Source organism: Hyperoodon ampullatus (assembly GCF_949752795.1).
Source record: "Hyperoodon ampullatus genome assembly, chromosome: 8".
NCBI lineage: Eukaryota > Metazoa > Chordata > Mammalia > Artiodactyla > Ziphiidae > Hyperoodon > Hyperoodon ampullatus.
The window spans coordinates 95,830,241-95,857,068 of NC_136921.1; the positions used below are offsets into that span (position 1 = coordinate 95,830,241).

The following is a 26,828-nucleotide window of genomic DNA, read 5'->3' on the forward strand; positions in this document are numbered from 1 at the left end:
GATAAAATGGTTATAATTACACGGGGCCTTGCTGGCTCAGATTCCAATCTATGTCTCAGTCATACCTTCTCCCACCCCAACCCATTCCCCACATTGGCACCAGAGGGGCATTTCAAAAACATAAATCTGATCACATTCCTTCTTAAAATTCTTCTATGTAAGAATTTTCCCATGCCCTTTCGAGTGTAGGTTAGGTGGCCCTCCCTCTTCTGTACCTGTGTCTGCATGTATCAGAATGCTCATCCTTCCACCACATGTGTGGATTTATGGGTTTTAAAGTGTAATGTAGGCACCGGCTTTCAGTTTTGTATCCCTAGATCCTGTCTTCTACAGAGTAGACTCATGAATAGATATTTTCACATGTTTATTTATACCTCAACATCATTGTTCATTAAGTAATATTTTATAAATATTTCTGGCTCCACCCTTTAAATAAATTCCCTCACTACATAAACACAATAGGATGACGTGGGCCTACAGCTCAGTTCTCAAGCTGGCCATAATAAAAATTTCTGTGAAAGTCAGACAAGAAGGCAGACTTTGTGTAATTTCAGACATGTGCTAATTTGCATGCTTGTGAGTGCCCTGTTTTATGTAATTGTCCATAAAAATGTGGCATGGAATCTTCATTATTTTTAATATAGATAGCACATGCCCATCCAAATTAAAAATTTTAAGCAAATCTACTTTTTCCTCCTGTATATTAATTAGTCACTTTAAGAATTTTTGATATTATAGCTTTTGTCCTTAGGTGGAGCTGTTAAAGTTAAGTAAGTGTGAATATCTGTCAAATACAGTCCTTGCAAGAGTGCACGTACATTTTATATATTGTGAGAAAGGCATAATTAATAGCTAATTAGGATAATGAAAGTAATATACACCAGATGTAGAGAAGACCTTGTGGAAAATTAGTATGAATTAGATAACATGTGATGTGGTCAAAGCAAGCTTGTTGAGAAGAATTAAAGCAGTGGACATGTGGAGGGACAGTCAGTGGCTGTCTAGCTCCTACACCTAGGGAATAATTTAATCAAGTTTGCTATTGTAATACTCAGGGCTTCAAGCTGTTCCATTTTCACAAGTTGATAACTTGGGATTTGGACCTTGATTTGCAGCATTCCTATATGGTCAAGGTTTCGAGTTGAGATGATCACTTACCAAGTAATCTAATAAAAACATCTCCATGTGTGAGAATGGAAAAGCCATGAGAGATCTTGAGTACTCTGAGTCATGCTACACATCTTCCAGGTACCACTTAATTAATACAAGTCTAATAGTTGTATTAGTAGAAAACGTAGCTCATTTTCTATTTAGTGTTCACTGGTTGGCAATAGACTAATTTTCTTTTTCCTTATTTCTTCCAAATAGTCACCAGAATTTATTATAAGAAATTGAAATTCTGTAATTCCTTGGTTGGCTTATATAGCTACATTTTGCAGTAATATACACATAATAATGATAATATTTAACAGCTATTGAGACCTTAATATGTACCAGGCATTGTACTAAGTGTTTTACATATGTTATGTCATTGAATCCTCACAATAAGGTATAGGTGTCATAATCATCATTTTCATTATCATTATTACCAGCCATTTTCAGATGAGGTAATTGTTCCATAGACAGATTATGTAATTTGCCCAAGGTTGCATACAGATAACAAGTGAAGGACCTGAGGTTTGAACCCCAGGACTCTACCTTCAGACCACTTGCTTTTAACCAATTTATATATATATATTTATATTTATATAATTTATATATAATGTTGTAAATGATGAGAAGAAACAATTACATCCTTTTTTATAATTACATAAAAGACAGAATAGGTGTAGTCTTATGTGAAACGTCATCTTTATTAACTTCATTGATTTTTATCAAAAGTTACTATAGGCATAAACAGCATAGCAGTAATCTGTATGATAGGTATTTTTTTCTATTCAGTAGGGATTATTAATTTATGAGCTTTGGAAATCTGCTTTTAGGCAGAAATGTTTAAGCTATATTCCAACTCTGAATTGTCTAGATAAATAGAAATCCACTGACATTATTCAATAGGAGGTCTGTCAATTACAGTGTCATGCATCTACTAAGGAACTCACTAAGTGTAAATATAAACCTCATAAATATAAAACTCAATTATGCTTAAAATTAATATGTCTAGTCCCAATGAAAACACTTGAGTTTCTTCACTGGGACTTTGATGAATCTATTTTTTTTTTAATCAGAAGAAATGTAAATTGAAACAGGCATATGAAAAGTAGAGTCAAGCTAAGCTTTACATTTAAATTGTTAGTGTGAAAGACGAAGTGTGTGACCAGTTCTTTGAATATCTTCTGAGTATAGTAACAATTATAATACCAAGAAAAAGAAAAACTGCATAGTTCCTGTGTAGGTGGACTGTATCTGCTGATTGTGAGCTTCTCTCTCAAATCCTGAGATAATATCTACTTTTAATTTTTGTTGTGCATAAGCTACTTGTTCTATAGATTTGCCATCAACATGTCTTATTTCATGCAGTTTAAATTGTCAACTGAATTCTGTTGTAAATCCTCATGGATTACTTTATAGTGGAATCTTATTTGCCCATCCTCTTAGATAGGGAGAAAAATAAATGAGTCTGCTTTGTTCAGTATATTTTGAAAATCTCATATCTGTCTAGGCAGGGCTGCCTGAGAAGCGCTTTCTAAGAGATGCCATGTTTTTTATCTTACTTGACTTCCTTTTTTTTTTTTTCACAGACTTGGGATTCTAGAACACCTTTACTATTTAGGGAAGTGTTTCCTTAATTGAATGCCAAACTACTTCAAAGTTATTTTATTGTCAGTTATTTTAGTGTTTGTGCATGTTTATGTTAGCAAATAATTTTGATAGTAATGTTGTATATTCCCTTTTAATGAAGGGGCTATTGAATAATTGAATGAAAAGATTAAATAAATTTTAAGTTCATGGGAAAATGTTTTTAAAAGAGAGAAAAATAATGCCTGCATGTAGAAATAAAGATTAAAATATATGAATTGACAACCAGTGTAATAAACTCAAGAGTCATTTCTTGGGGGGCAGAAGACAATGAATTCTAAAAACCTAATCACTCAAAGACTTTTTTACTACATATAAAGAAGATTAAGAATGATAAATGCTGTGTAAAAAATTAGTAAGATTTTAAACTTAAAAGAGTGTCATACAGAGAAGAAAGGATTCCAAATGGGTTACAATTCCTATATCATTGATAAATAAACCCAAGAACTCTTTCTTTGTAAAATGTAAAAGCACAATAAATGTAGAAAAACTGTAACAATAAGAAAATTGTATGCATAGAAAATAGTATTGACGAAAATATGCCAAAATGTAGACCTTCATAACTATTATTGTATAGTTATGGTTTTTCATTTTTAATACCTTTTGTCTTTTTCCTAATAAACGTGATTGCTTTTGTAATGTGTAAAATAGTTCAATTTTTTAACAATTTAGCTTAAAAGGAAAGGATTTTCTTTGACTTCCATATATTGTGTTTGACCTTATGCAGGAAAGGAGGGACTTTATATATTTTTTTTATTTAGAAGCTTATTTTTGTTATTAATTCATATGGTTTTCAATTTCTTTAGAAAGATGTACGGGACATCCTCACCCCAATTCAGATTGAAGCCGCTTACCACCTGGGGCATCATGTCATCAGTAAACGAAGTACAGAGGAATTCCCACCACTTCAGCCAATTCTTCAGCAGAAGAAAGAAAAAGACATCATTGCAAAAACAGTAGGAATTTTTTTCCTTTATTTGAAACATAATGTGACATATAACTGAAGAAATTCTTTTGAAATAGTACATAGTTCTGAGGAAATGTACTCTCTCTGAATTTTTTTTAAAATTTAATGAATTTTTTTATAAAAAAGATTTATGGTACGTCTTGTTCTCCATTTTTCTTTATTTTTTATATTCCCTTTAGGATATTGAACTGAATACTTTTAAATATGCATTTAGTCATAACAGTGGTTTCCCATATACATAAAATGTTAATTTTCTCTCCTTGATGCCTTGCCAGTGAAGAAAATATATTTCCAGAGAGCACTCCTAATGGAAGTGAGTTGCATTCATGAGTTATTCAGCATCGTCATGTGTGTTCAGCTTATCTTTCTCATTTTCTGTCTCCTTCTTTTTCAGTTTGTCTTCCCCTCACTCACCCTACTCACAGATTCACTCATGTCTTGTTAGTCAGATTTTACTCATTTAGAAACATGTATCTGTGTTACACAACAGTTTCTCTTTTTAACTTAACTGTATGTGCATTTTGAGATGGATCCTGCATTCTGAACAGTGAACTGCTTTTTAAAATGTATCCCTGAAGTGATGAAAGGGGAAAACCTAAAACCAAGATTACTCTACCCAGCAAGGATCTCATTCAGATTTGATGGAGAAATTAAAAACTTTACACACAAGCAAAAGCTAAGAGAATTCAGTGCCACCAAACCAGCTTTACAGCAAATGCTAAAGGAACTTCTCTAGGCAGGAAACACAACAGAAGGAAAAGACCTATAATAACAAACCCAAAACAATTAAGAAAATGGTAATAGGAACATACATATCAATAATTACCTTAAATGTAAATGGATTAAATGCTCCAACCAAAAAACAGAGACCGGCTGAATGGATACAAAAAAAAGCCCCGTATATATGCTGTCTACAAGAGACCCACTTCAGAACTAGGGACACATACAGACTGAAAGTGAGGGGATGGAAAAAGATATTCCATGCAAACGGAAATCAAAAGAAAGCTGGAGTAGCAATTCTCATATCAGGCAAAATAGACTTTAAAATAAAGACTATTACAAGAGACAAAGAAGGACACTACACAATGATCAAGGGATCAATCCAAGAAGAAGATATAACAATTGTAAATATTTATGCAGCCAACATAGGAGCACCTCAATACATAAGGCAAATGCTAACAGCCATAAAAGGGGAAATTGACAGTAACACAATCATAGTAGGGGACTTTAACACCCCCCTTTCACCGATGGACAGATCATCCAAAATGAAAATAAATAAGAAAACACAAGCTTTAAATGATACATTAAACAAGATGGACTTAATTGATATTTATAGGACATTCCATCCAAAAACAACAATACACTTTCTTCTCAAGTGCTCGTGGAACATTCTCCAGGGAAGATCACATCTTGGGTCACAAATCAAGCCTTGGTAAATTTAAGAAAATTGAAATTGTATCAAGTATATATTCTGACCAAAATGCTATGAGACTAGATATCAATTACAGGAAAAGATCTGTAAAAAATACAAACACATGGAGGCTAAACAGTACACTACTTAATAATAAAGAGATCACTGAAGAAATCAAAGAGGAAATCAAAAAATACCTAGAAGCAAATGACAATGAAAACACGTAGACCAAAAACTTATGGGATGCAGCAAAAGCAATTCTAAGAGGGAAGTTTATAGCAATACAAAATCCTACCTCAAGAAACAAGAAACATCTCAAATAAACAACCTAAACTTACACCTAAAACAATTAGGGAAAGAAGAAGAAAAAAACCCAAGGTTAGCAGAAGGAAAGAAATCATAAAGATCAGATCAGAAATAAATGAAAAAGAAATGAAGGAAACAGTAGCAAAGATGAATAAAACTAAAAGCTGGTTCTTTGAGAACATAAGCAAAATTGATAAACCATTAGCCACACTCATCAAGAAAAAAAGGGAGAAGACTCAAATCAATAGAATTAGAAATGAAAAAGGAGAAGTAACAACTGACACTGCAAAAATACAAAGGATCATGAGAAATTACTACAAGCAACTATATGCCAATAAAATGGACAAGTTGGAAGAAATGGACAAATTCTTAGAAAAGCAGAACATTCTGAGACTGACCCAGGAAGAAATAGAAAATATAAACAGACCAATCACAAGCACTGAAATTGAGACTGATTAAAAATCTTCCAACAAACAAAAGCCCAGGACAAGATGGCTTCACAGGCAAATTCTATCAAATATTTATAGAAGAGCTAACACCTATACTTCTCAAACTCTTCCAAAATATAAGGAACACTCCCAAACTCACTCCCAAACTCATTCTGTGAGGCCACCCTTTGTCCAAAACCAGACAAAGATGTCACAGAGAGGGAAAACTATAGGCCAATGTCACTGATGAACATAGATGCAGAAAACCTCAACAAAATACTAGCAAACAGAATCCAGCGGCACATTAAAAGGATCATACAGCATGATCAAATGGGGTTTATTCCAGGAATGCAAGGATTCTTCAATATATGCAAATCAATCAATGTGATAAACCATATTAACAAATTGAAGGAGAAAAACCATACGATCATCTCAGTAGATGCAGCAAAAGCTTTTGACAAAATTCAGCACACATTTATGATAAAAAAACCCTCCAGAAAGTAGGCATAGAGAGGACTAACCTCAACATAATAAAGGCCATATATGACAAACCCACAGCCAACATCATTCTCAATAGTGAAAAACTGAAAGCATTTCCTCTAAGATCAGGAACAAGACAAGGGTGCCCACTCTCACCACTGTTATTCAACATAGTTTTGGAAGTTTTAGCCACAGCAATCAGAGAAGAAAAAGAAATTAAAGGAATCCAAATCAGAAAAGAAGATGTAAAACTGTCACTGTTTGCAGATGACATGATACTATACATAGAGAATCCTAAAGATGCTAACAGAAAACTACTAGAGCTAATCAATGAATTTGTTAAAGTAGCAGGATACAAAATTAATGCACAGAAATCTCTTGCATTCCTGTACACTAATGATGAAAAATCTGAAAGAGAAATTAAGGAAACACTCCCATTTACCATTGCAACAAAAGAATAAAATACCTAGGAATAAACCTACCTAAGGAGACAAAAGACCTGTATGCAGAAAACTAAAAGACACTGTTGAAAGAAATTAAAGATGATATAAACAGATGGAGAGATATACTGTGTTCTTGGATTGGAAGTATCAACATTGTGAAAATGACTCTACTACCCAAAGCAATCTACAGATTCAATGCAATCCCTATCAAACTACCAATGGCATTTTTCATAGAACTAGAACAAAAAATTTCACAATTTGTATGGAAACACAAAAGACCCTGAATAGCCAAAGCAATCTTGAGAAAGAAAAACTGAGCTGGAGGAATCAGGCTTCCTGACTTCAGACTATACTACAAAGCTACAGTAATCAAGACAGTATGGTACTGGCACAAAAACAGAAATATACATCAGTGGAACAGGATAGAAGGCCCAGAGATAAACCCACGCACATATGGTCACCTTATTTTTGATAAAGGAGGCAAGAACATACAATGGAGAAAACACAGCCTCTTCAATAAGTGGTGCTTGGAAAACTGGACAGCTACATGTAAAAGAATGAAATTAGAACACTCCCTAACACCATACACAAAAATAAACTCAAAATGGATTAAAGACCTAAATGCAAGGCCAGACACTATCAAACTCTTAGAGGAAAACATAGGCAGAACATTCTATGACATAAATCACAGCAAGATCCTTTTTGACCCACCTCCTAGAGTAATGGAAATAAAAACAAAAATAAACAAATGGGACCTAATGAAACTTAAAAGCTTTTGCACAGCAAAGGAAACCATAAGCAAGACGAAAACACAACCCTCAGTATGGGAGAAAATATTTGCAAATGAAGCAACTGACAACGGATTAATCTCCAAAATTTACAAGCAGCTCATGCAGCTCAATATCAAAAAAGGAAACAACCCAATCCAAGAATGGGCAGAAGACCTAAATAGACATTTCTCCAAAGAAGATATACAGATGGCCAGGAAGCACATGAAAGAATGCTCAACATCACTGATCATTAGAGAAATTCAAATCAAAACTACAATGAGGTATCACCTCACACCAGTTAGAATGGCCATCATCAAAAAATCTACAAACAGTAAATGCTGGAGAGGGTGTGGAGAAAAGGGAACCCTCTTGCACTGTTGGTGGGAATGTAAATTGATACAGCCACTATGGAGAACAGGATGGAGTTTCCTTAAAAAACTAAAAATAGAACTACCATACGACCCAGCAATCCCACCACTGGGCATACACCCTGAGAAAACCATAATTCAAAAAGAGTCGTGTACCACAATGTTCATTGCAGCTCTATTTACAATAGCCAGGACATGGAAGCAACAGTTGTGTCCGTCGACAGATGGATGGATAAAGAAGATGTGACACGGGCTTCCCTGCTGGCGCAGTGGTTGAGAGTCCGCCTGCCGATGCAGGGGACGTGGGTTCATGCCCCGGTCCAGGAGGATCCCACATGCCGCGGAGCGGCTGGGCCCGTGAACCATGGCCGCTGAGCCTGCGCGTCCGGAGCCTGTGCTCCGCAATGGGAGAGGCCACAACAGTGAGAGGCCCGCGTACTGCAAAACAAAACAAAACAAAACAAAAAAAGAAGATGTGACACATATATACAATGGAATATTACTCAGCCATAAAAAGAACCGAAATTGAGTTATTTATAGTTAGATGGATGGACCTAGAGTCTGTCATATAGAGTGAAGTAATTCAGAAAGAGAAAAACAAATACCATATGCTAACACATATATATGGAATCTAAAAAAAAAAAAAAGTTATGAAGAACCTAGGGGCAGGGCAGGAATAAAGATGCAGATGTAGAGAATGGGCATGATACAGGGAAGGAGAAGGGTAAGCTGGGACGAAGTGAGAGAGTGGCATGGACTTATATACAGTTACCAAATGTAAAATAGATAGCTAGTGGGATGCAGCCTCAAAGCACAGGGCGATCAGCTCAGTGCTTTGTGACCACCTAGAGGGGTGGGATAGGGAGGGTGGTAGGAAGGGAGACGCAAGAGGGAGGAGATATGGGGATATATGTATATGTATAACTGATTCACTTTGTTATAAAGCAGAAACTGACACACCATTGTAAAGCAATTATACTCTAATATTAAAGATGTTTTAAAAAATAATAAATAAATAAAATAAAATGTATCCCAAAATATATCAGTTTCACTCACTGTGTGTTTATTCCCAGGAGTCCAGTTATTCAGACTTTTACTGTCCAACAGCACAAAGACAGAGTCAACAGGATGTTTGGGGCCATGGTTAAAGCATTCATTAAAACATTCAGTAATGGCACACAGAATGCAGAAGATCAAAGGGACATTTAAAGGTCTAGTTCATATCCTGCCCAGATAAAATTGCCCCTAAATCGTTTTAAGATATTTGAGCTTACAATCAGCACTGTCTGGTCTACAATACTAGATCAAATGAAGATAATAAATTAAGAGCAAAGTCTTTCTATAGCCTTGTATGAAAATATTTATGGAAGTCGGTTTTTTCACTCTTCTGTTGAACTTCAGTTTTCAATATCAACTACTTTTAAATGTCTTTAACAATGAACATCTCAATATTGTAAAGTACATAAGCCCAAACCTTAGCAATTTGTTTTATATTAGAATGAGCAACAAATGAGCTACATTTTGATTCTTCAAACAACCTGCTTTATGAATAAGAGAAGTAGAAAAAAAATTATATTAATCATCTAGAGAACGATTTACACTTTCCAGCTGCTCCCGCTGGCATAGGCAGTCTCTGGTCTGACGTGCCATTTGACAATGCTCTACCCACTTCACATTTCATGTGCCTGGCTCCTTCTCTGACTTTCTAGATTTCTTTCTTTTCTGCATGTCTCCCTCTCTCACCTGTTCCTCTCAGCTTCCTTTCTTTTTGTATCTCTCTATTTTTCCTTTGTCCAGCTTATACCTCAGGGCTTCCTGTGTACCTTGCAGTATCTCTGGGTCCTATTAAAATGCTCAGAATTAAATAAATTCTGGAACCTGTGGATAAACTATCATTTATTTTTATTCACTGTATCCTCAAAGTAAAATTTCTAAATTTCTACATTTTATTATTTTCAACACATATAAAATCACTGTTCTGCCATCTTGTGAAAATTAAGTGTCATGCGTATGCATAATAAGCAGGATCAAACGGCAATACCAGAAAATCGCGAAGAAAATCTTGGCAGCACAGGTTCTAAACACTTACAGAGGTTACTACCACAGTCTGATTAAACTTCTTTTTATACAACTATTACAAAAGAAAGAAATTATTTCTTTCGCTTAACAAACTTAGGCTTTAAATTTACCTGTTGAAAGAATGTGGTTCCTTTAGCCCTGGAATTGTCATCTGAACCTACTGATACTCAAATTGAACTCTTCAAAAGGTATAAAGGAGTTATCAATTTGCTATATTAATTTTATTTTTTCATGTGTCATAGATATTTTATCCTTTAAAAAACATAGAAATATACCTACTGATTTGAACTAAGATAAAAAATACTGTCATATTTTATTTCCAGATAAACTTTGCAAGATTTTGTGCCCATGAAAACTGTTCTGCTGATTTACACGTTTCTGCAAAAATTGGATTTTTGAAGTAAGTGTAGTTGGCTCTCTGCTTATTTATCAGGATGGGGTAATTGGTGTGTGCATGTGGGTTCTAAAGAGTAAAGGACTAAGAACTAATCCTTGGGGGTTAGCAGCATTTAAAGACCTGGAAAAGAACAGCAGTCTCATTCTGCTGAAAGAGACTAAGTGTTCTATACAGCAGTCACATAAGTATACACTCAAAGATTACCACTTTTCAAAAGAATGAGAATGTGTGAGCACCATGGTTTTATCAAGCATGATTTTAACCTTTCACTGATAACTCGGAAGATATTTCAGGATTTAAATGTGCTTTGGGTTATTGTTATCATAATTGTAGTTATTTTTCAGACATCTGTAAGTGCCTGTTAATAGAGTTTTGGTTCAAAATGAGCTAACCTTTACTACATAATGCTCCAAAAACTGGTTACATAATTCAGATCGATGTACAAAACAAAGATACCCCTAAATATATATGTGACCCATTTGAAAGGGAATAAATCATCTTTGTCTTCTAAATTCATAGAAGAGAAACAGGAAAAAGAAAATGCATGTAAATGTGCTTAGAATAGTGCACACAGTGCAAACTGGATAAATGTTGATTGCTGTCATTATTTATGTTGGGAAATAAACCATTGTAATTCTGTATCATGTCTATATCCCCTCTGTTGAAATTGTTCTGCATGTCAGAGGGAAGATGTGAAAATGAGGACCAGAGAGATAGAATCCACACTTCAGGTTAAGAGCTGGTTGTGTATGGAAAGTGAAAGAGGGCAAGGAGGCATCACTGACAGGGCAGGAATATGAGAGACTGTTTTGGGGAGGTAGGGATATAGAGGAAGCAGGTTCAAATTGGGGTGTGTTGAATTTGATGAGACTTCTATATGTAGCTCTGCAGTGGAAAATCTAGTTCAGGATTATGTTTGGAGGCCCTCTTCACATTAGTTATGAGAATGCCTGCGATGGAAATGTGAATTTCACAAAGAACTAAGGATCAAATCTTGGGAGGGGTGGGTAAATTTTATGTAAAGAGCTTAAAAAGAATAAGGACTTACTCCAGGAGACTGAAAAAGTATCTTCATAGAACTAAGAGAAAAACCAACTCCACGGTGAAATAGCCAATGGAGAATGTAAAAAGAGGGACTTAATACTGTGATTTTGTAGCAATCAGAGAGCATAATGACTGAGGAAAGGTCATGGAAGTTGGCACTTAAAATGTGACTGGTGGGGGAGAAAAAGGATGTCGCTGGCAAATTTTAACAGAAATTTCTGTGAGTCATAGCTAAATGACATCATCATTGATTAAGGGAAGGAGAATTTATTAGGAACAAGTAGGTTCAGCTGAATTTTTATGTATTTATCAAATGTTATTTAATTATGGGAAGATATAAACAAGTATGAGGATCAAAGGCAGGGAAAAGAATAAATTGAACAAAGAAATAGTCTGCTTAAATCCAGGGGATACTTCAGATATTACTTGAACTGTCCTGTGAAGAATTTGACAGCTGCTCACTTCCTTCTTTTCAATGTCTTTTGCTTTAATTTCCAGGATGCCATCCTACTCCCAATCTCCTTTTACTTCTCTAGCCCCTCCTTCTCAGTTGTGTTTGGAGGACCACTGAATTTGGCTCTTTTGGCTGCCTTAATAGCCCTCTCTCACTCCTTCTCACACTCCCATATTTTCCCTGGATAATCTTGCCCCCAACCATAACCTCACCTGGTCTGCCTCCGCTGCTGATGCCCAAATCAGTGTCTCTGAGTTCCACACCCACCCATCCAGTTGGCTCTCAGACATGCAGTCTTGGGTGCCCAGTCACTATCCACCAGTGACATAACCATTAGTTAGTTACCAAAGCCAACAACCTGGAGCTCAACCTGCATTCTTCTCTCTTTCTTATCCCTGACATCAAATAAATTACCAAGTCCTATAATACTACCACTCAGATGTATTTTTTATCCATCATACTTCTCCATCTCTACTACTATTGCTCCACATCAGGCAACTCAGTATCCTACCAGAATCACTGAGCTTTACCACTTTCTGGGCTACTGGCCTCTGATTTTACATTATTCAAATTCCTCTACCAAGATGTTTCCAGAGTGAGCTTTCTAACTTACACTTCTGATAGCAAGGCTTCAGTAGCTCGTTGACATCTAAAGTCCTTAGTGCTCTTCCTCAGCGATTCCACAGGACTTTTTTCCATTGATTGCATAATAGTTGTGTGACCATGCCATGCTCTCCTGAGCCTCTGTATCTTTTCACTTTGACTTATCTATCTGATTAATGCTTATTTATCTTATAAATCTCAGCTGTTTCCTAGGTAAAGCACCCCCCCCCCCAACTTTGTCTCCAGCTACATAAACCTAGTCCTCCTGTGGCCCTGGTCCCATGGCACCTGTGCTCAGAACTATTATTGTCTGTCTCCACACTATCCTGTACACTGCTTCAAGGTGGGTTCCTGTCTTTTCATCTTTGCGTTCCCAATATGTAACACAGTGCCTGGAACACTGTAAGTGACAAGTGGATGTTTGCTGAGGATGGAACAGGGTCCTAAAGGAAACAGCATGTACCTGGGGTCAGACTCAGGTGGAAGGGTTAGCCTTAGAAAGAAGTTAAAGTTCCCCTTATCTTGAGCTAAGAAGCTGTGAATAGATGCTGACATTGATTAAGAAATTTTAATGTGGAAGGAAGGGAAATATAGAGAATTAATGGATGGCCAGAATAAAAAAATGAGTTTGTATATGGAAGGTGAGGGCTCTGAGGTTGGGTTTGGGACCTTGTGAAGGGAATGGGAAAAGATTCAAAATAGCTATTAAGATAAATGGGATAGGGAATCAACCCGGAATGAGTAAAAAGGTTGACAAACAGCACTGAGTACCCTGCTGGGGTGGGATCACATATGGCAGAGAATAAATTAATTCTTTTCACCTAGGCAATGCCAGGATAGCCTTGAGCATCCACAGTTGAGGGCCAAGAAGCCCTAACCTATTTGATAGATAATTGGACTTTATACTTAAATTATCCAGATTGGCTGCTTAGATAGTCCAAAAACAGCAACAGCTAACTGCTTTGTAATCCAGCATGTAATTGTGGTGCCTTTGTTGAATTATTAGATGAATAATTTATAACCTTCCCATTCACATATTTATTTTCTTTCTAACATGCTTAGTCTTCCTGGTGCTTTCGCTCTCATGGGCCTTTGATAAGAAGGAGTATTTTGTGTGGGAAAGATTACCTAAGCTACAAATAAGTGGTGTTTTCATCTTCTCGAATCAGACACTTCCATGGTTACCTTGTCATCTTTCACTGCAGCCCCTCTGGCCTGTGAAAAAAGTGAGATGTTGAAATTTATATGGAAATATTACTGAGAATGCTTACTTCCTGAAGAATGAAAATAATATCTTACTGAATTAAGATATTAAATCATTAATGTAATTGAATTATCAGTTTTTCTTCATTACGTATTTCTCATGAGAAATTACATTACCTACATTGCATTTTTAATTTGAAGTGATAATGTTTCCTGTAGTCGAAATATCAAGTCCATTATGATTTTATATGGCAGCCAACAGAAGGTAAGGCAGTTTTTCTCAAGGTGTGGTCTTTGAGTCACCTTCATGAGAATCACCTGGGATGCTTGGTAGAAATGCAGGCTCCTAGGCCCCTGACCATCCAAATCAGAATCCATGGGGACCAGGCCAGAAATGTTCATTATTAAGAAGGCTGTCAGTGGTTCTTATCAAGCTGAAATCTGAGAACCAGTGTTGTGGTGGTTTAGAGTTTAGATTTGAAGTCAGACTAACCTGGTTCAAGTCTATCTACCATTTACTAGCTGAATGACCTTTTCAGAGAAGCCTTTCAACCTCTGTAAACTTCCTTCCTCATTGGCAAGAAGGTAAAATAGTACTCTGTAAGGTTGTTTTAAAAATAAAATGCAATAATGCAGGCCAGTGCATTGCATAGCACAAAGCCTGGTACATATGAAGATTTGAGAAAAGTTGTTATTTTTGATAAATTATGGTTGGAATAGTTATAGACCACGATAAAAATGTTTTCATTTGGATAAAAAAATTAAATATTGCCAGTGAATTCTAAACATTTTCTGCACGTGTACTGGTTATTTGTCCAGAGTTTATTGTTCCTTTATGTCCCGAGAAAGCTGCTGACTGTGCCTGGGTCAGCTGTTTTCAGTTCTATGAGGTTTGTAGTGGCCTAAAGGCCAGTGTAAAGTATAAGCCCCACATGTTTTGCATCAGCTAGGAAGATTACAGGCTATTTCAATTAGGTAAATGATAACTTATTTGAAGAGTTTTCAAACGAAAACTCTTCAAATTAATTTTTAGACCCACAGGTGAAGGGTTCTGACAAACTGCTTTGCGTTTTAATAAATGATATACTCTCTCAGAGAAAAATTTGCCCCTCCCTCAAAGGAGTCCTCTCTGCCTTCTCGGTCATGGTAGGCCAGTTGCAACCATATGTTCTATGCCTTCTCCCGACTGTAACTCCTCTGGCACTAATGGTATTTCTGTGTCTCAGAGCTACATACCTGCTTCAGGTAAATGTAGTTACTCCATCAAAAACATGAGTTTCTGATGACTGCACTAATAGACTGCCGACAGCAAACTAAATAGTGTTGATGCACTCCATCTCATGTTTTCGTTAAGTTGAGGCTTCCTCCTGAATCTCTAAATTCTCAGGACAGTAAACCACATTCAAATGGACTTACGGTTTGAAGTGAAAATGAACAAATATGACTTTATATAAAAGATTACAAATAGAAGAGCAGGTATTAACCATCACCTAGGTAATTTAAAATCGAGTCTTTCGCAGAGATGACCGATCTAAATGACACTACTTCTCTTCTGTGCCTCCGTCAGGCTTCCAGGGTAAGTGATGGAGGCTTTTCCTGAACAAAAGTGCTTTCATATCAGTGAGGAATGCCTTTAACTGTAACGGAGTACGGGACTAATAGTAACTTAAACAAAGGTGTTTAATTATTTTGCATAATAAGCAGTCTGGAGAAGGTGGTTGCAGGTTTAGTGAGAAGCTACCAAAATCTGGGCCTTCATGGTTCATGGTTATCTTTCCAGTTCTCTTGGCTTTTCCCTTGTGGCTGCTGGGCCACCAAGGTTCCCAGTAAACAGAAAGGAGCAGGAGCAAAATTCTGTGTCCTCTTGAGGCTGCCTTTCAAGGAAGGGAAGTGTCTGAGCAGACGCCTTATTCTGATTAACCAGAGAGGTGTCGCAGGCTGCCCCCGAATCTATCCTGGTTGAAAGAGGATGGAGTTGTCATGATCACAGTAGATCAATCATAATTCACTCCCTGAAGCTGAGCTGGGGGCTTAGCTTCTGCAGTATCAAGGGGATACTGCCGACTGCCTGGCTAATCCAGGGTTCTGTTAGCAGCTAAGAAGGGAACTCACTGTTGGGTAGACAGTGAGCGGTGTGTAACCGCACTGTGCTGTTACCCCCAAAAGAGTGAGTGTAACAAAACTGTCTATTTTTTAAATGCAGACAGTAGGCATATATGCCTCACTGATGTCACAGTTTGGGGAAGAGGAATCGTATGCTTCATACATTAAACATTCTAATTCCTAGTTCTGTCTTCCAATCCACGTCCTTCTGCTATCCTCCTTGGGATCTTAGTGAATTTGTCTATTCAGTAAAATCTTCTTAAATATTAGGTATCTGATATTTCCCAGTAGATGAGAATTTTCCACTATTTTATTTTTTTCCCCGAAGTCAGTAACAAAGAAAAAAGAGGACAAAGTTTTACTTGGGCCTGAGGCCCCTTTGCCTCAGGCTAGTCTTCTGTCAAATAAATGACTCATGTTACCTTGACATGGGTACATATCAATTTCTGTTATATTTTGTTCTAGCATCTTGATTAAAAACATGTTAGCTATGAAGCAGTCATTCATCTTATCAAGGCAAAATGCATTAATTATATGAAGACTTAGGGAGCATTTCTCACAGAATAGAACAGTAGCATTCATTCAGGAAAAACATAGAGCCTGATGCTGAAATACATCATTTTTCTGTTTTTCCTTTCACTTATTAAGTTATGATTCCGTATGTACACAGTATCTTGATTTGTTTAAATTACATGGATTCTAGGCTGCTTTGTAAATTTCAAGTCTGCATTATGCATGTTTTAATAAAGAATGAACTGTGATTCCCGGGGAAAGCTCTGGTTCGGCCTTGTCACACTTCCAGATGTGCACCTGGTCCTTTATTATGTCTCACGTAAAAAGCTAGTGGGTATCTTTCTGACAGCACCTTGTTAATGAATCAAGATACAGTAAGATCTATACATATATATATATATATACTCACACACACATAAAGAGTAGAATTGTAATTACGGTAATGTGGCAAAATAGCTTAAAAATGGAAAACAGACCAGGAGCCTTGCTGTTGAAAAGTGAATGCTGTGTTTCTCTTTCATTTGCTGTTGTCTTGGAACCTAGCTGTTTATGCAGTGCTTTCACCTTCTGTTGCTTGTCTAAGTGCCAACTTCTTTCCCAAAGGTGTTCAGTGACTAATGCTTTGGTTACAAGCCAGAATATTTTATAAATGTCTATTTATAGGCAACTCTTCTACAAGTCTTAATTAAACTTTAATGTCAAGCTGAAGTTTACTTTTAGAACCTCTTAGTTTCCTTTAGTTGTAACATGGTTCTAGAAAGGTAGAGGGGATGTGGGACAGCCATGTTTCCGCACGTCTTCGCTCTGCCCTTTAACACAGGGCCACCAAGCAGATGCGTGCTTGTGTAACACAAAGGTTTACAACACAAGAATGAGTAAGTCACAGCCATCCCCTCAAACACTGGGAGGAATAGCACATTATGAGTGAGTCAGATTCTTCCACCCTGAAATGATAGCCATGATTCAGAAGAGTTACTGCCTTGTTACTTATCATACATCCTTACAGAAATATCCAGGTTCTCAAAGCCGGGGATCAGAGCTAGAAATGCTACATAGGGACATTTTCTTCATTCCTTTCTCCTCGATGTCTTTAGTACCAGACAAGGAATTATGAGGTCTGGGGGATCGTTTCCTCTAAGGCAGCATCGGGTGCCATCTGAAATAATGAAGCTTCTGTTACTGTCAGAATAATACAGGTTTTAAATATAGTAATATGATGTGGTGTGCTTATTTTGAAACTAACTATGCTCCTCAGTCAGACTGCCCAATGGCAGAGCCAGCAACCTTTTTACTTGAAGGGCCAGACTGTAAATATTTTAGGCTTCGTGGGACAGAGATGTCGCAACTGCTCAACTCTGCTGTCATAGTGCAAAAGTGGCCACAGACGAAAGAGCATGGCTGTGTTCCAATAAACCTTTATTTACAAGACCAGGCAGCGGTCCCAGTTTGGCCTTCAGACAGCAGTTTTTGAACCCCTACTCTCTGGTATGCTGTCTTTTATATGATAATCCTGTAGGACATTTTTATTTTTTATTATTTAAATATAGTTCCTTACAGTGTATTTTTTTTAATGTAATTTGTTAGTAAAATTTAAGCTGGTTGCCAAAATTAGCCAGATTTCGAGTTTTTTTTTCAGGAATTAGTCCTGGGTTAATAAACCATAAGGGCCTGCTCATAGATAGACAGACAGACTGACACAACGGAATTACATATATATGTTTACTGAAAAACTATAAAGGCTCCAAACTGTAATTGCCAAAATTCCCAATGATAGTTGAAAGGATAAATAAAATGTGGCATATTTACAAAAATTAGTATACACACCAAAGAGAAGAGACGATTTACAACTCCATGCATCAATATAGATTAAACTTAACAAAATTTTGAGTAAAGAATGTTGGATACTCCAAGATTACATACTCAGCGATTCCATTTATATGAAATATAAAACTGGGAAAAGCCAGTCTATACTAGTAAAAGCAAGATAATGGGTAGGGGCAAGAATTGGAAGGGGGCACAAGGGTATTTCTTTGGTGCTAGCAATATGTTTTTCTTGATCTGGGTGCTAGTTTCACACATGTATTCAGTTTATAAAAATTTTGCTGAGCTCTACACTTAGGTTGTGTGCATTTTTCTATATGTATGTCCTACCTTGATAAGAAGGTTTAAAATGGAAAAACAATTAGGATAAGAAGGGAAGAACTTTTAGGTATTAAGTGAAATGTCCAATTTCTCATAGATATATTATTAGAGGTATCAAAGTGGGGGGAAGTGTTCAAAATTATAATAATTTTGTTTGTACATTCTGAGGTTCATAATAATTTGCTTCTCAAATTCAAACTCAAACAGTATCCATGTTGCCATTAATTTATTGGTCAACTCAATAGTTGTATTGCCACTAAAACATTAGGTTGTATGGGCGGGGTATAGATCACATGAATGTGGTAGTAGTAGATGTTTACTTTATCTTAATGAAACATTTGGAATTTGTATACCATCACAGAACAGATAAGCATGGCTCTAATTTCATAGAATGTATAGTGAGTTCATGAACTTTTAACAGTCACTTATCCAGTAATTTCCTCAATCTTTCAGACTTTTTTTTTTAGTGTTATCCAGCCCTTTTTAACGTCTGATACACTTACATACCACACGTATATTTTGAACACTGTGTTGCTAGCCTCTGAGAAAACAGTGATATTCATGACCCAGCACCTTTTCTCCAAGAGAACTTCTTCTAGTGGTGAGAAAAGCCAGACAGTGTGAACATATTGCATTAGAGGGTTGCCCAGTGTGTGGGAAAGTGGCAGAGAGAAAAGCCACTTCTGTTAGGGAGGATGCAATGCTGGGTGAAGGGGCTTAGCAGTAAGTATCAACTGGAAGAACTTCTGAGGACTCTTAAGATTGACACTCAAGCTGAGTCTTGAAGAACAAGTACAAGTTAACCAGATAACATGAAGAGGGGAGAGGTTGAAGGCAGAGGGACGGCTTGAAGTAGGACACAAAACACAGGTGTTTGGACCCCTGTTTGTAGGTGAGCATGGCTAAAGGGAAGGAATGGGTTGTGCAGCGGAAAGTAAGGCACTACCAGCTCTCTCGGGCTGCATCTGCTGCACTAATCAGAACTCTATCTTGAAAGCACTGGAGGAAAGGAAGCAGACACGTGACATTATCAAGTTTGCTTTCTGCAAAGTGACCACCACCCGCCCCCAGTAGTGTGAAAATTGGAAGAGGACTTGACAAATCAATTAAGAGTATAATCCAAGTTAATACCAGTTCAATCATGAAATTTTCAGATCTTCTTTATGTAAAAAAAGAAATTTTAATCTTCATTCAGCTCAACCTAAATAACTAGAATAGTACAAAAGCAAGAAGCAACATGCCTTTGCTACCCCCAGGCGAAATGGGTTCCCCGCCCTGGTCCCAGAGCCCTTCATTCATAACTCTTTTCAAGTATTTCTAATATCTGTTTATAAATCTGCCCTTTATAAGCTCTACAAAGCTGGGAATTTGTTACACTATTTTTGTATGTGGGAGTAATAGATGTAATGATTATTATACAGGGGCTTGCAATTAAAATCATCCTTCATCTTCAAGTAATGCTTAAAAGCATCAATCTTGAAACTTGTTCTTTAACTCTGTCCTTAAACATTCTGTCTTAAATCAACTCACAAATAACTACTAAATGCCTACTATGTGTTTAACATTTCCATAAATAGTTTATTCAAACACAAATACAGATAGATGTTGATTAGAATGATACAATGTAAGCATTATTGAAGAAACTTTTTCTAAACTCTAGTTGCTAGGTGAATATCTTTCTTATTGTTATGATTATCCTCATCTGATATTTTGCTTTGGGTCATATTCTTCTCTGGTTGAGCTAATTTTTTTTTAATTTAAATACTTTGATATCTAAGAGTGTCTGTTTTTGAGGACAGCTTACAGAATCATGACATTCTGTAGCAGGTTCTGAGCTCTTCTAACCATCTAATCAGTAAAGGGAATGGTTTGCCTTGAGACTTGAGAACATTCTAGCTGTGGTACCTTGAATACATTTCTTAAACCTCAGGTTCCTTGGGGTTTCATGGAATGTGCATGAGCCAAATCTTCACTGAACAGTAGTTATTATTACAGATGGGGTGACTGAGTCTTTAAAATGCTAAATGACCTCTCCCCCAGAAGAACGGGGGCCAGAGCCAGAACTTGAACTCACTTACGTGTTTGGATTTGCAGCAGCGTTCTCTTTCCAGTTCACAAGATGGTGAAACACTTCCACAATTCTATTTTTAATTTGGTTTAGTTATTGGTAGAGGTGACCAGCCTGCCTTAAGAAATTAATTCTAGTTCAACAGATTTTAGTGGCACCCACATGCTGGCCATAGCAGTCCTTTCCCATGCTGTGCTCACTTCCACCAAAGCATCTTCTATTTTGGTGGAAATAGTCTATTCTCCTTTTATCCCAGTTTCCCCCAGTTCCCGCTTTGGCTTTGGCAGCAGCTAGTTCAATGTCTACTCAAGGATGAAGAAAGAAAAAAAAATCTTCTCTTTTAGGAAAATACTTTGAAATAATGAGAAAAATATGCTAAAATGATAGAAGCAAGAAGTTAAACAGAAAAACAGAAAGCAGACTAGTTTAATTATAACTAAATTAGAAAACTTTTCCTGTGTAATAACTAACTGAATTTATCTGAAACCTGGGAAACTGAGTTCTTTTAAAAATGGATTTTCATCTACTTGCATGGGGTCATCTCCCATGGTTGTGTTTCCAAATTAGTATTTTATGTTCAGGATACATAAATGAAGAGATGGGATTTTTAGTTCCAAATGAAAACTAAATCGTACTTAATTTTTAGGCCACATGAAAATAAAACCTATCTTGCTGTTGGAAGTATGAAGACATTAATGTTGAACGTGTCCTTATTTAATGCCGGAGATGATGCATATGAGACAACTCTGCATATCAGACTACCCACTGGTCTTTACTTCATTAAGATTTTAGATCTGGTAAGGATCAAAAACCTACAGTAGCATGATACTACATGATATTTTACTTAACTTTTAAAGAATGTATATGTATAAATCACTTTATCATTTGAGGTATAAAGATTTGGCGTATGAGTCTTAATATTCAGACTTATCACTTGGGCTTCCAGTGATTTTTTTCCTCTCTGCCCCTAATCAAAATGGCAAGTTCCTTGGGATCTGACTGAGATCAAGAGAGTCAGCTTCCTGCTTACCAAGGCTACTATGAGACAGAAGCGATTGTCCAGTTATCCAAGCAAGCTGCTTGGGTGTCATTGCTTTTCTCACTGGTACAACCTCATCTGGTGCTGTGATGGTGCTTCTCATGGTTGGGGTCTCTACACGAGCCATATTGGTCCTTCATGCTGGGCTCCCAGAGTTACTGCTCTGCATTTTAAGTTCACGTATACTGTCTTGATCCCAAAGGACCTCCAAAATGCTAGAACCAGCGTCAAATTCCAAAATCCTGGTGTCAACCAGATTGCAGGCAAGTTTCTCCTTTCCTGCAAGAGTTTGGAGCATCTGGAGACCTTTTCCTTTTTTTTTCCTTTTTACCACTGTGCCTCAGTCATGAGCACTTAAATCCATCAGTGAGGTATTAATAATGTTGAATTTGAAAGAGAAAAGTCTCAGTCACTTTCTCCTCGGATGCTCCTCCGCCTCTTAGAAAATTACCCATCTCTTATCCAGAGACCATTTCTTCACACTAAGGGCATTTAGAAAGGCCTTTGACCTCTTATAAATATCTACTACCCACTTCCTCTAGAGCTTTGGGAGCCTGTTTGCAATGATAAGTGGGAAAACTCAGATATTCAGGGAAATATACATCTGTGAGATGTATATAAATGTGTATTTCCCTGAATATTTGAATATATATATAATTGTGATTACAGTTATAATTAAATACCTTTATCACATTCTCACAACCCAGACAGAAGGCAGCCATGAAATATAGACCTTATGAATTCCTTGCTTCATGATTTTTCAAGGAACCTTGAGTTAGGGGACACAGAAACATGGTTGAAAGCTACAAGTCCAGGAATTATTCTGTGGAGAATTTATGTGAATATTAGAATAAATCTGTACTTGTACACACATATTTATGTAGTATATTTATATTCCTATGATTTATCCCCAAAGTAAACAGAAAATAGTCTTCCAAGAAAGTAAAGTCTTCAGGGATGATTTTCTTTTCAAAAACCATCCTTAAACATATGTTATGAACTTCTCATTCCCTACCTACTTAAACCAGTTATTTCATTTTCCTTTTAGGAGGAGAAACAAATAAACTGCCAAGTAACAGACAGCTCTGGCATAGTAAAACTTGACTGCAGTGTTGGTTATATATATGTAGATCATCTATCAAGGGTAAGCATTTAGCATTTATAGTTTTTGTTACTGACATGAATATAAAATATTTTGTTTCCCTATGTTTGTGCTGCATACAAATAATTTGTTGTTATCATTTTTATTATTTACTAAGAGTAAGTAGCTAAATGAAATAAAACCCAAACCAACTGGGCTTGAGGTCTTTGAGATTGTGTTTATATTCTTGGCAATGTCCACTGTTTAAAAGAAAGAAAAAGAAGGGGGCACCTGTTTGTGTCAGGACGGGCATGTGAATGTGTCAATCAGAATTCCGCTCACCAGCCTCACCCTTCCCCAACACTCCCCCGACTCCACCCCGGGGGGTCCTATCTGCCAGGCATGTCACCTCTGCTCTACTAAAAGGTGTTTCTGGCAAGAGTGCTCACTCAAGTTGTTAAAGCATCTCTAATTTTGTCAGTCTGGACCTGCCTATCTTTACATTCAGAGGAGGCTTTGTGGAAATGCTGCTGCTTTAAAATTGCCACAGACCTGACAGCTTCCCCATAGTTCTCTGAGTGAGGGTTAGCCTATGCTTCTAGGACATCATTTCACATCTGTATTTCACAGAACATAGATAATAAGAAAAACTAAAATTCAGATTGTAAAAACAGACTTTAGATTAGTTTTAAAATGAGCATTCCCTTTGTTTTTCAGACAGATATTAGCTTTCTTCTGGATGCCAGCTCACTCAGCAGAGCAGAAGAGGATCTCAACATCACAGTGCATGCCGCCTGGTATATTTCATTATGAAAAAACAATTGTGTTAAAGGAAATGAACCCCTGACTTTTGGGGGGAGGAAAAGGGGGGTGACCTTAGGGGAACCATGGAGCTGTGTTCCACTGTCTGCAGGAGAAAACTTCCTTTATGTGATCTGTTAAACAAACAAAAAACCCTTCTAACATGGGGTTTTATAGCATAGAAGCAAATAATGGCGTAAATAATGAGAGCAAATTTCTGCCAACTCTGACATAAAAATTTCTTACTACCGCATCTACTTTTTTCTTTTTTTTTTTTTTTTTTTTTTTTGTGGTATGTGGGCCTCTCACTGTTGTGGCCTTTCCCGTTGCGGAGCACAGGCTCCGGACGCGCAGGCTCAGCGGCCATAGCTCACGGGCCCAGCCGCTCCGCGGCACGTGGGATCCTCCCAGACCGGGGCACGAACCCGCGTCCCCTGCATCGGCAGGCGGACTCTCAACCTCTGCGCCACCAGGGAAGCCCCCGCATCTACTTTTATCCCCGCTCTTCAAAAAGCATTTTTTAAACCAACCTCCAAGTACATTAGGTATACATGGGGCGTAATTAGTTCCCTCTGAAGAGAATTTTTGTGCTGACTGGATTCTAAGAGGGTGTTTTCTATTTGCTTCTGTAGTGAAAATGAAGGAGAAACAGGCAACGTGAAGCGTAACAAAGTGACTTTAACAGTACCTCTCAAGTATGAAGTCATGCTAACTGTTCATGGGTGAGTAGATATGGAGGACTTCTGTAAAATTCTGAGCTGATTTTGAATTCTGTTGCTTCTTAAACAACTGGTCAAAAGCCTATATAAAGTTTTTTAAGAAAAGATCATGTGCTGTTTCTGTCTCTTAACAATTACCTCGGTGTTGCAGCCCATTGCTTAGGTGTTCGTTATTTTAACCCACTCTGTAGTCATCACTGAGACCACCTCAAACTAATGCCCCAATGGAGGAGATTTCTTACTGGAAGAGCCCAATAGGAGGCCACGACCAACCATTCAGTGGTACACTGTGCAGGCCAGGGCCCCAGAGTGCCACCGTGCACTTTGTATGGTCATGCTCAGTGGCTAGGGCAAGTGTGAAGTTCCGAGAAGTGGAAGGTTGGCCAAATCGCCCTTGTGCAGACCCCGCATCTACCTGCGTGGCAAATGAATTGAGATACAAGAGAGCCGGCTCCCTTGTCCCCTCTTTATATCCGTGAATTACAGAGTTCCTTACCCACAGCCCAGCAGTCACTGATTCCTCACAATTTTAGTAATTGTTTGAATGGACCCTCCTATGACTCAGGAAGGAGATGTGAAGAGAAAGAATTAAAGGAGTATCATGAAAACCTGTCATGATTTTCCTGGAAATTATTGAGCCTACTAATCTTTGTATAAAACCACATTTTTAAAGCAATAGACAATATAAGACACAGAACAAATAGCTGAGCTTTTCTAGCTGCCCTAACTATAAAGTATCCCTAGTCATTTTTAACCACCCATAAAGGTGGCATATAGTTATATGAAAATAGTGTCCGAAACTGATGGAACTGATTCTCCAGTTTGTGAGATAAAACCAGCAGAGGCAAAAGGAATCCATTCAAGAGCGAGTAGTGGGGAGCAAAGAGAAGTCAATTGCATGTTTCCTGGGTTTGAATGCTTACCTCGCCTCGCCTCCTTGATTTTGTTATAAGTGTGTCCTCCTGCTTTTCCATTATCCACATCTTATTTTGAGCAAGGGATGCTCTGCAACTATTAAGCTGCCTAAATCTACAACATTTGAATATTTCTCATTTCTTTCCTTTGTAAAAGAGTCTCTAACATATTACCTCATATTAGCTGCCAAATATGAGCAACTTGGGAAGTCGGGATTTTCCTAGAAAAATATTTCTTAAAGTTCATTACTGACCGTGCATATATCTCAACTCAGGTAAAGGAATGACAACCTTGTATTCTAACAAAAATTTGCCCTACTTATTGATGTTTTAATTGTTCCCCAGACTTGGGGTTCATTACAAATAGCCAGCAGGAATTGGGCGTGATAAGAAATAACTCAAAAATCTGTCAGATAGATTGAAATACAGGAGGATATTGGAGCCCTAGGGAAAAGCTAATAATTTATCTCATATTTGTCAAGTTTGCATGAATCATTTGAGGGCTGAGAGAGAAGGAATGGTCACTAGAGTGAGCCAGGAAGTACTGGGAAGGCAAGCAAAGGATATTGGCGGGAAGAGAAATTGTCACCCCAGTCAGAGCATGTGGCTTTCTAATTTCATTACATTTTCACTAAAATTCTTATCTTTACAAGAAACCAAAGGTATTTCATGGTACTTAGAGGCACCTGTAGTCTGAATTATGGCATATTTAAGGGATATTTAAGAGATAGGCTATATTTAGACTATAGAGAAAGACTGTTTCTAATACCTCATCAAATAAGACAGTTAAATCTGAATTCATTTCTGGCAGGTTTGTAAACCCAACTTCGTTCGTGTATGGACCAAAGGAGGAAAATGAGCCTGAAATGTGTATGGCAGAGAAAATGAACTTCACTTTCCATGTAAGACAAGTTGATTGTGCTGATATTTATAACAAACTGAAAGAATGTTACCGATGCATTGCTCCAGAGGACATCATATATGTGTGGCGTCCCTCAGCTTTGGGCCACCTCAGCTGGCTGAGGGCGAGAAGGGAGCTGCAGCAGGGCTCATGCCCTTGCCTGGTGGGCCCCTGCGCCTTCTCTCCCATTCATCTTGTCCCTGTTACTGAGCCCACTCTCCTTATACTACCTCTCCTTATGCTACCTCACTTTATACAGTAAGTACCTCCTGGGAACAGAGGTAATGCCTGAAATAGGCAAAGTTATGGGAGGAACTGAATCTGCTAAAGATGCATGCAGAAATCAGAATAGGTCAAGAAAAGGCATCTTTGGGTGCAAATCAGTGAAACCTCTTCGTGGTCCAAGCTTCATACAAGTCCTAACCTTACCAAGTAAAGGAAGCTTTTACCTCCGCATCTCCATTTAAGGTCTGCTTGGTCAGCCTTTCAAGCCATTGGTATATGACCCATGACAAGTGATGCATCACTTATTAAATAATCTTTTTAAAAATGAAAGAGTATTATCATCATCCAGAAGTATTAACATACTAATATAAAGCTAAAACTTCATTAGACACTTTTTACTGTCAAACTGAAATTTTTGTTACAGCGTGGATGTTGATAATGAGCAAATAATTGGAGATAATGTCCACAGAAACATTTTTTGAACCGAAAGCACTGCTCACACATTCTCAAGAGCTATATAACAATCTACAGACTGTGAGTGAATCTGCATTAGGTACATTATGATATTTTGTA

The 26,828-nt window shown here is 37.4% G+C and overlaps 1 protein-coding gene across 2 annotated transcripts in view; it reads left to right on the forward strand.

Annotated features, from left to right (window-relative positions):
• ITGA4 (integrin subunit alpha 4) overlaps positions 1 to 26,828 on the forward strand; it is a gene marked incomplete at both ends in the record, with an annotated part of 76,341 nt that overhangs the window by 42,884 nt on the left and 6,629 nt on the right. For both annotated transcript variants that reach the window (XM_079709628.1, XM_079709629.1), the window contains 7 exons: positions 3,603 to 3,752; positions 10,372 to 10,448; positions 21,222 to 21,372; positions 22,663 to 22,758; positions 23,413 to 23,492; positions 24,129 to 24,218; positions 25,941 to 26,031. In XM_079709628.1, the coding sequence (XP_079565754.1) occupies positions 3,603 to 3,752; positions 10,372 to 10,448; positions 21,222 to 21,372; positions 22,663 to 22,758; positions 23,413 to 23,492; positions 24,129 to 24,218; positions 25,941 to 26,031 (735 nt within the window). The remainder of the gene's footprint in view (positions 1 to 3,602; positions 3,753 to 10,371; positions 10,449 to 21,221; positions 21,373 to 22,662; positions 22,759 to 23,412; positions 23,493 to 24,128; positions 24,219 to 25,940; positions 26,032 to 26,828) is intronic.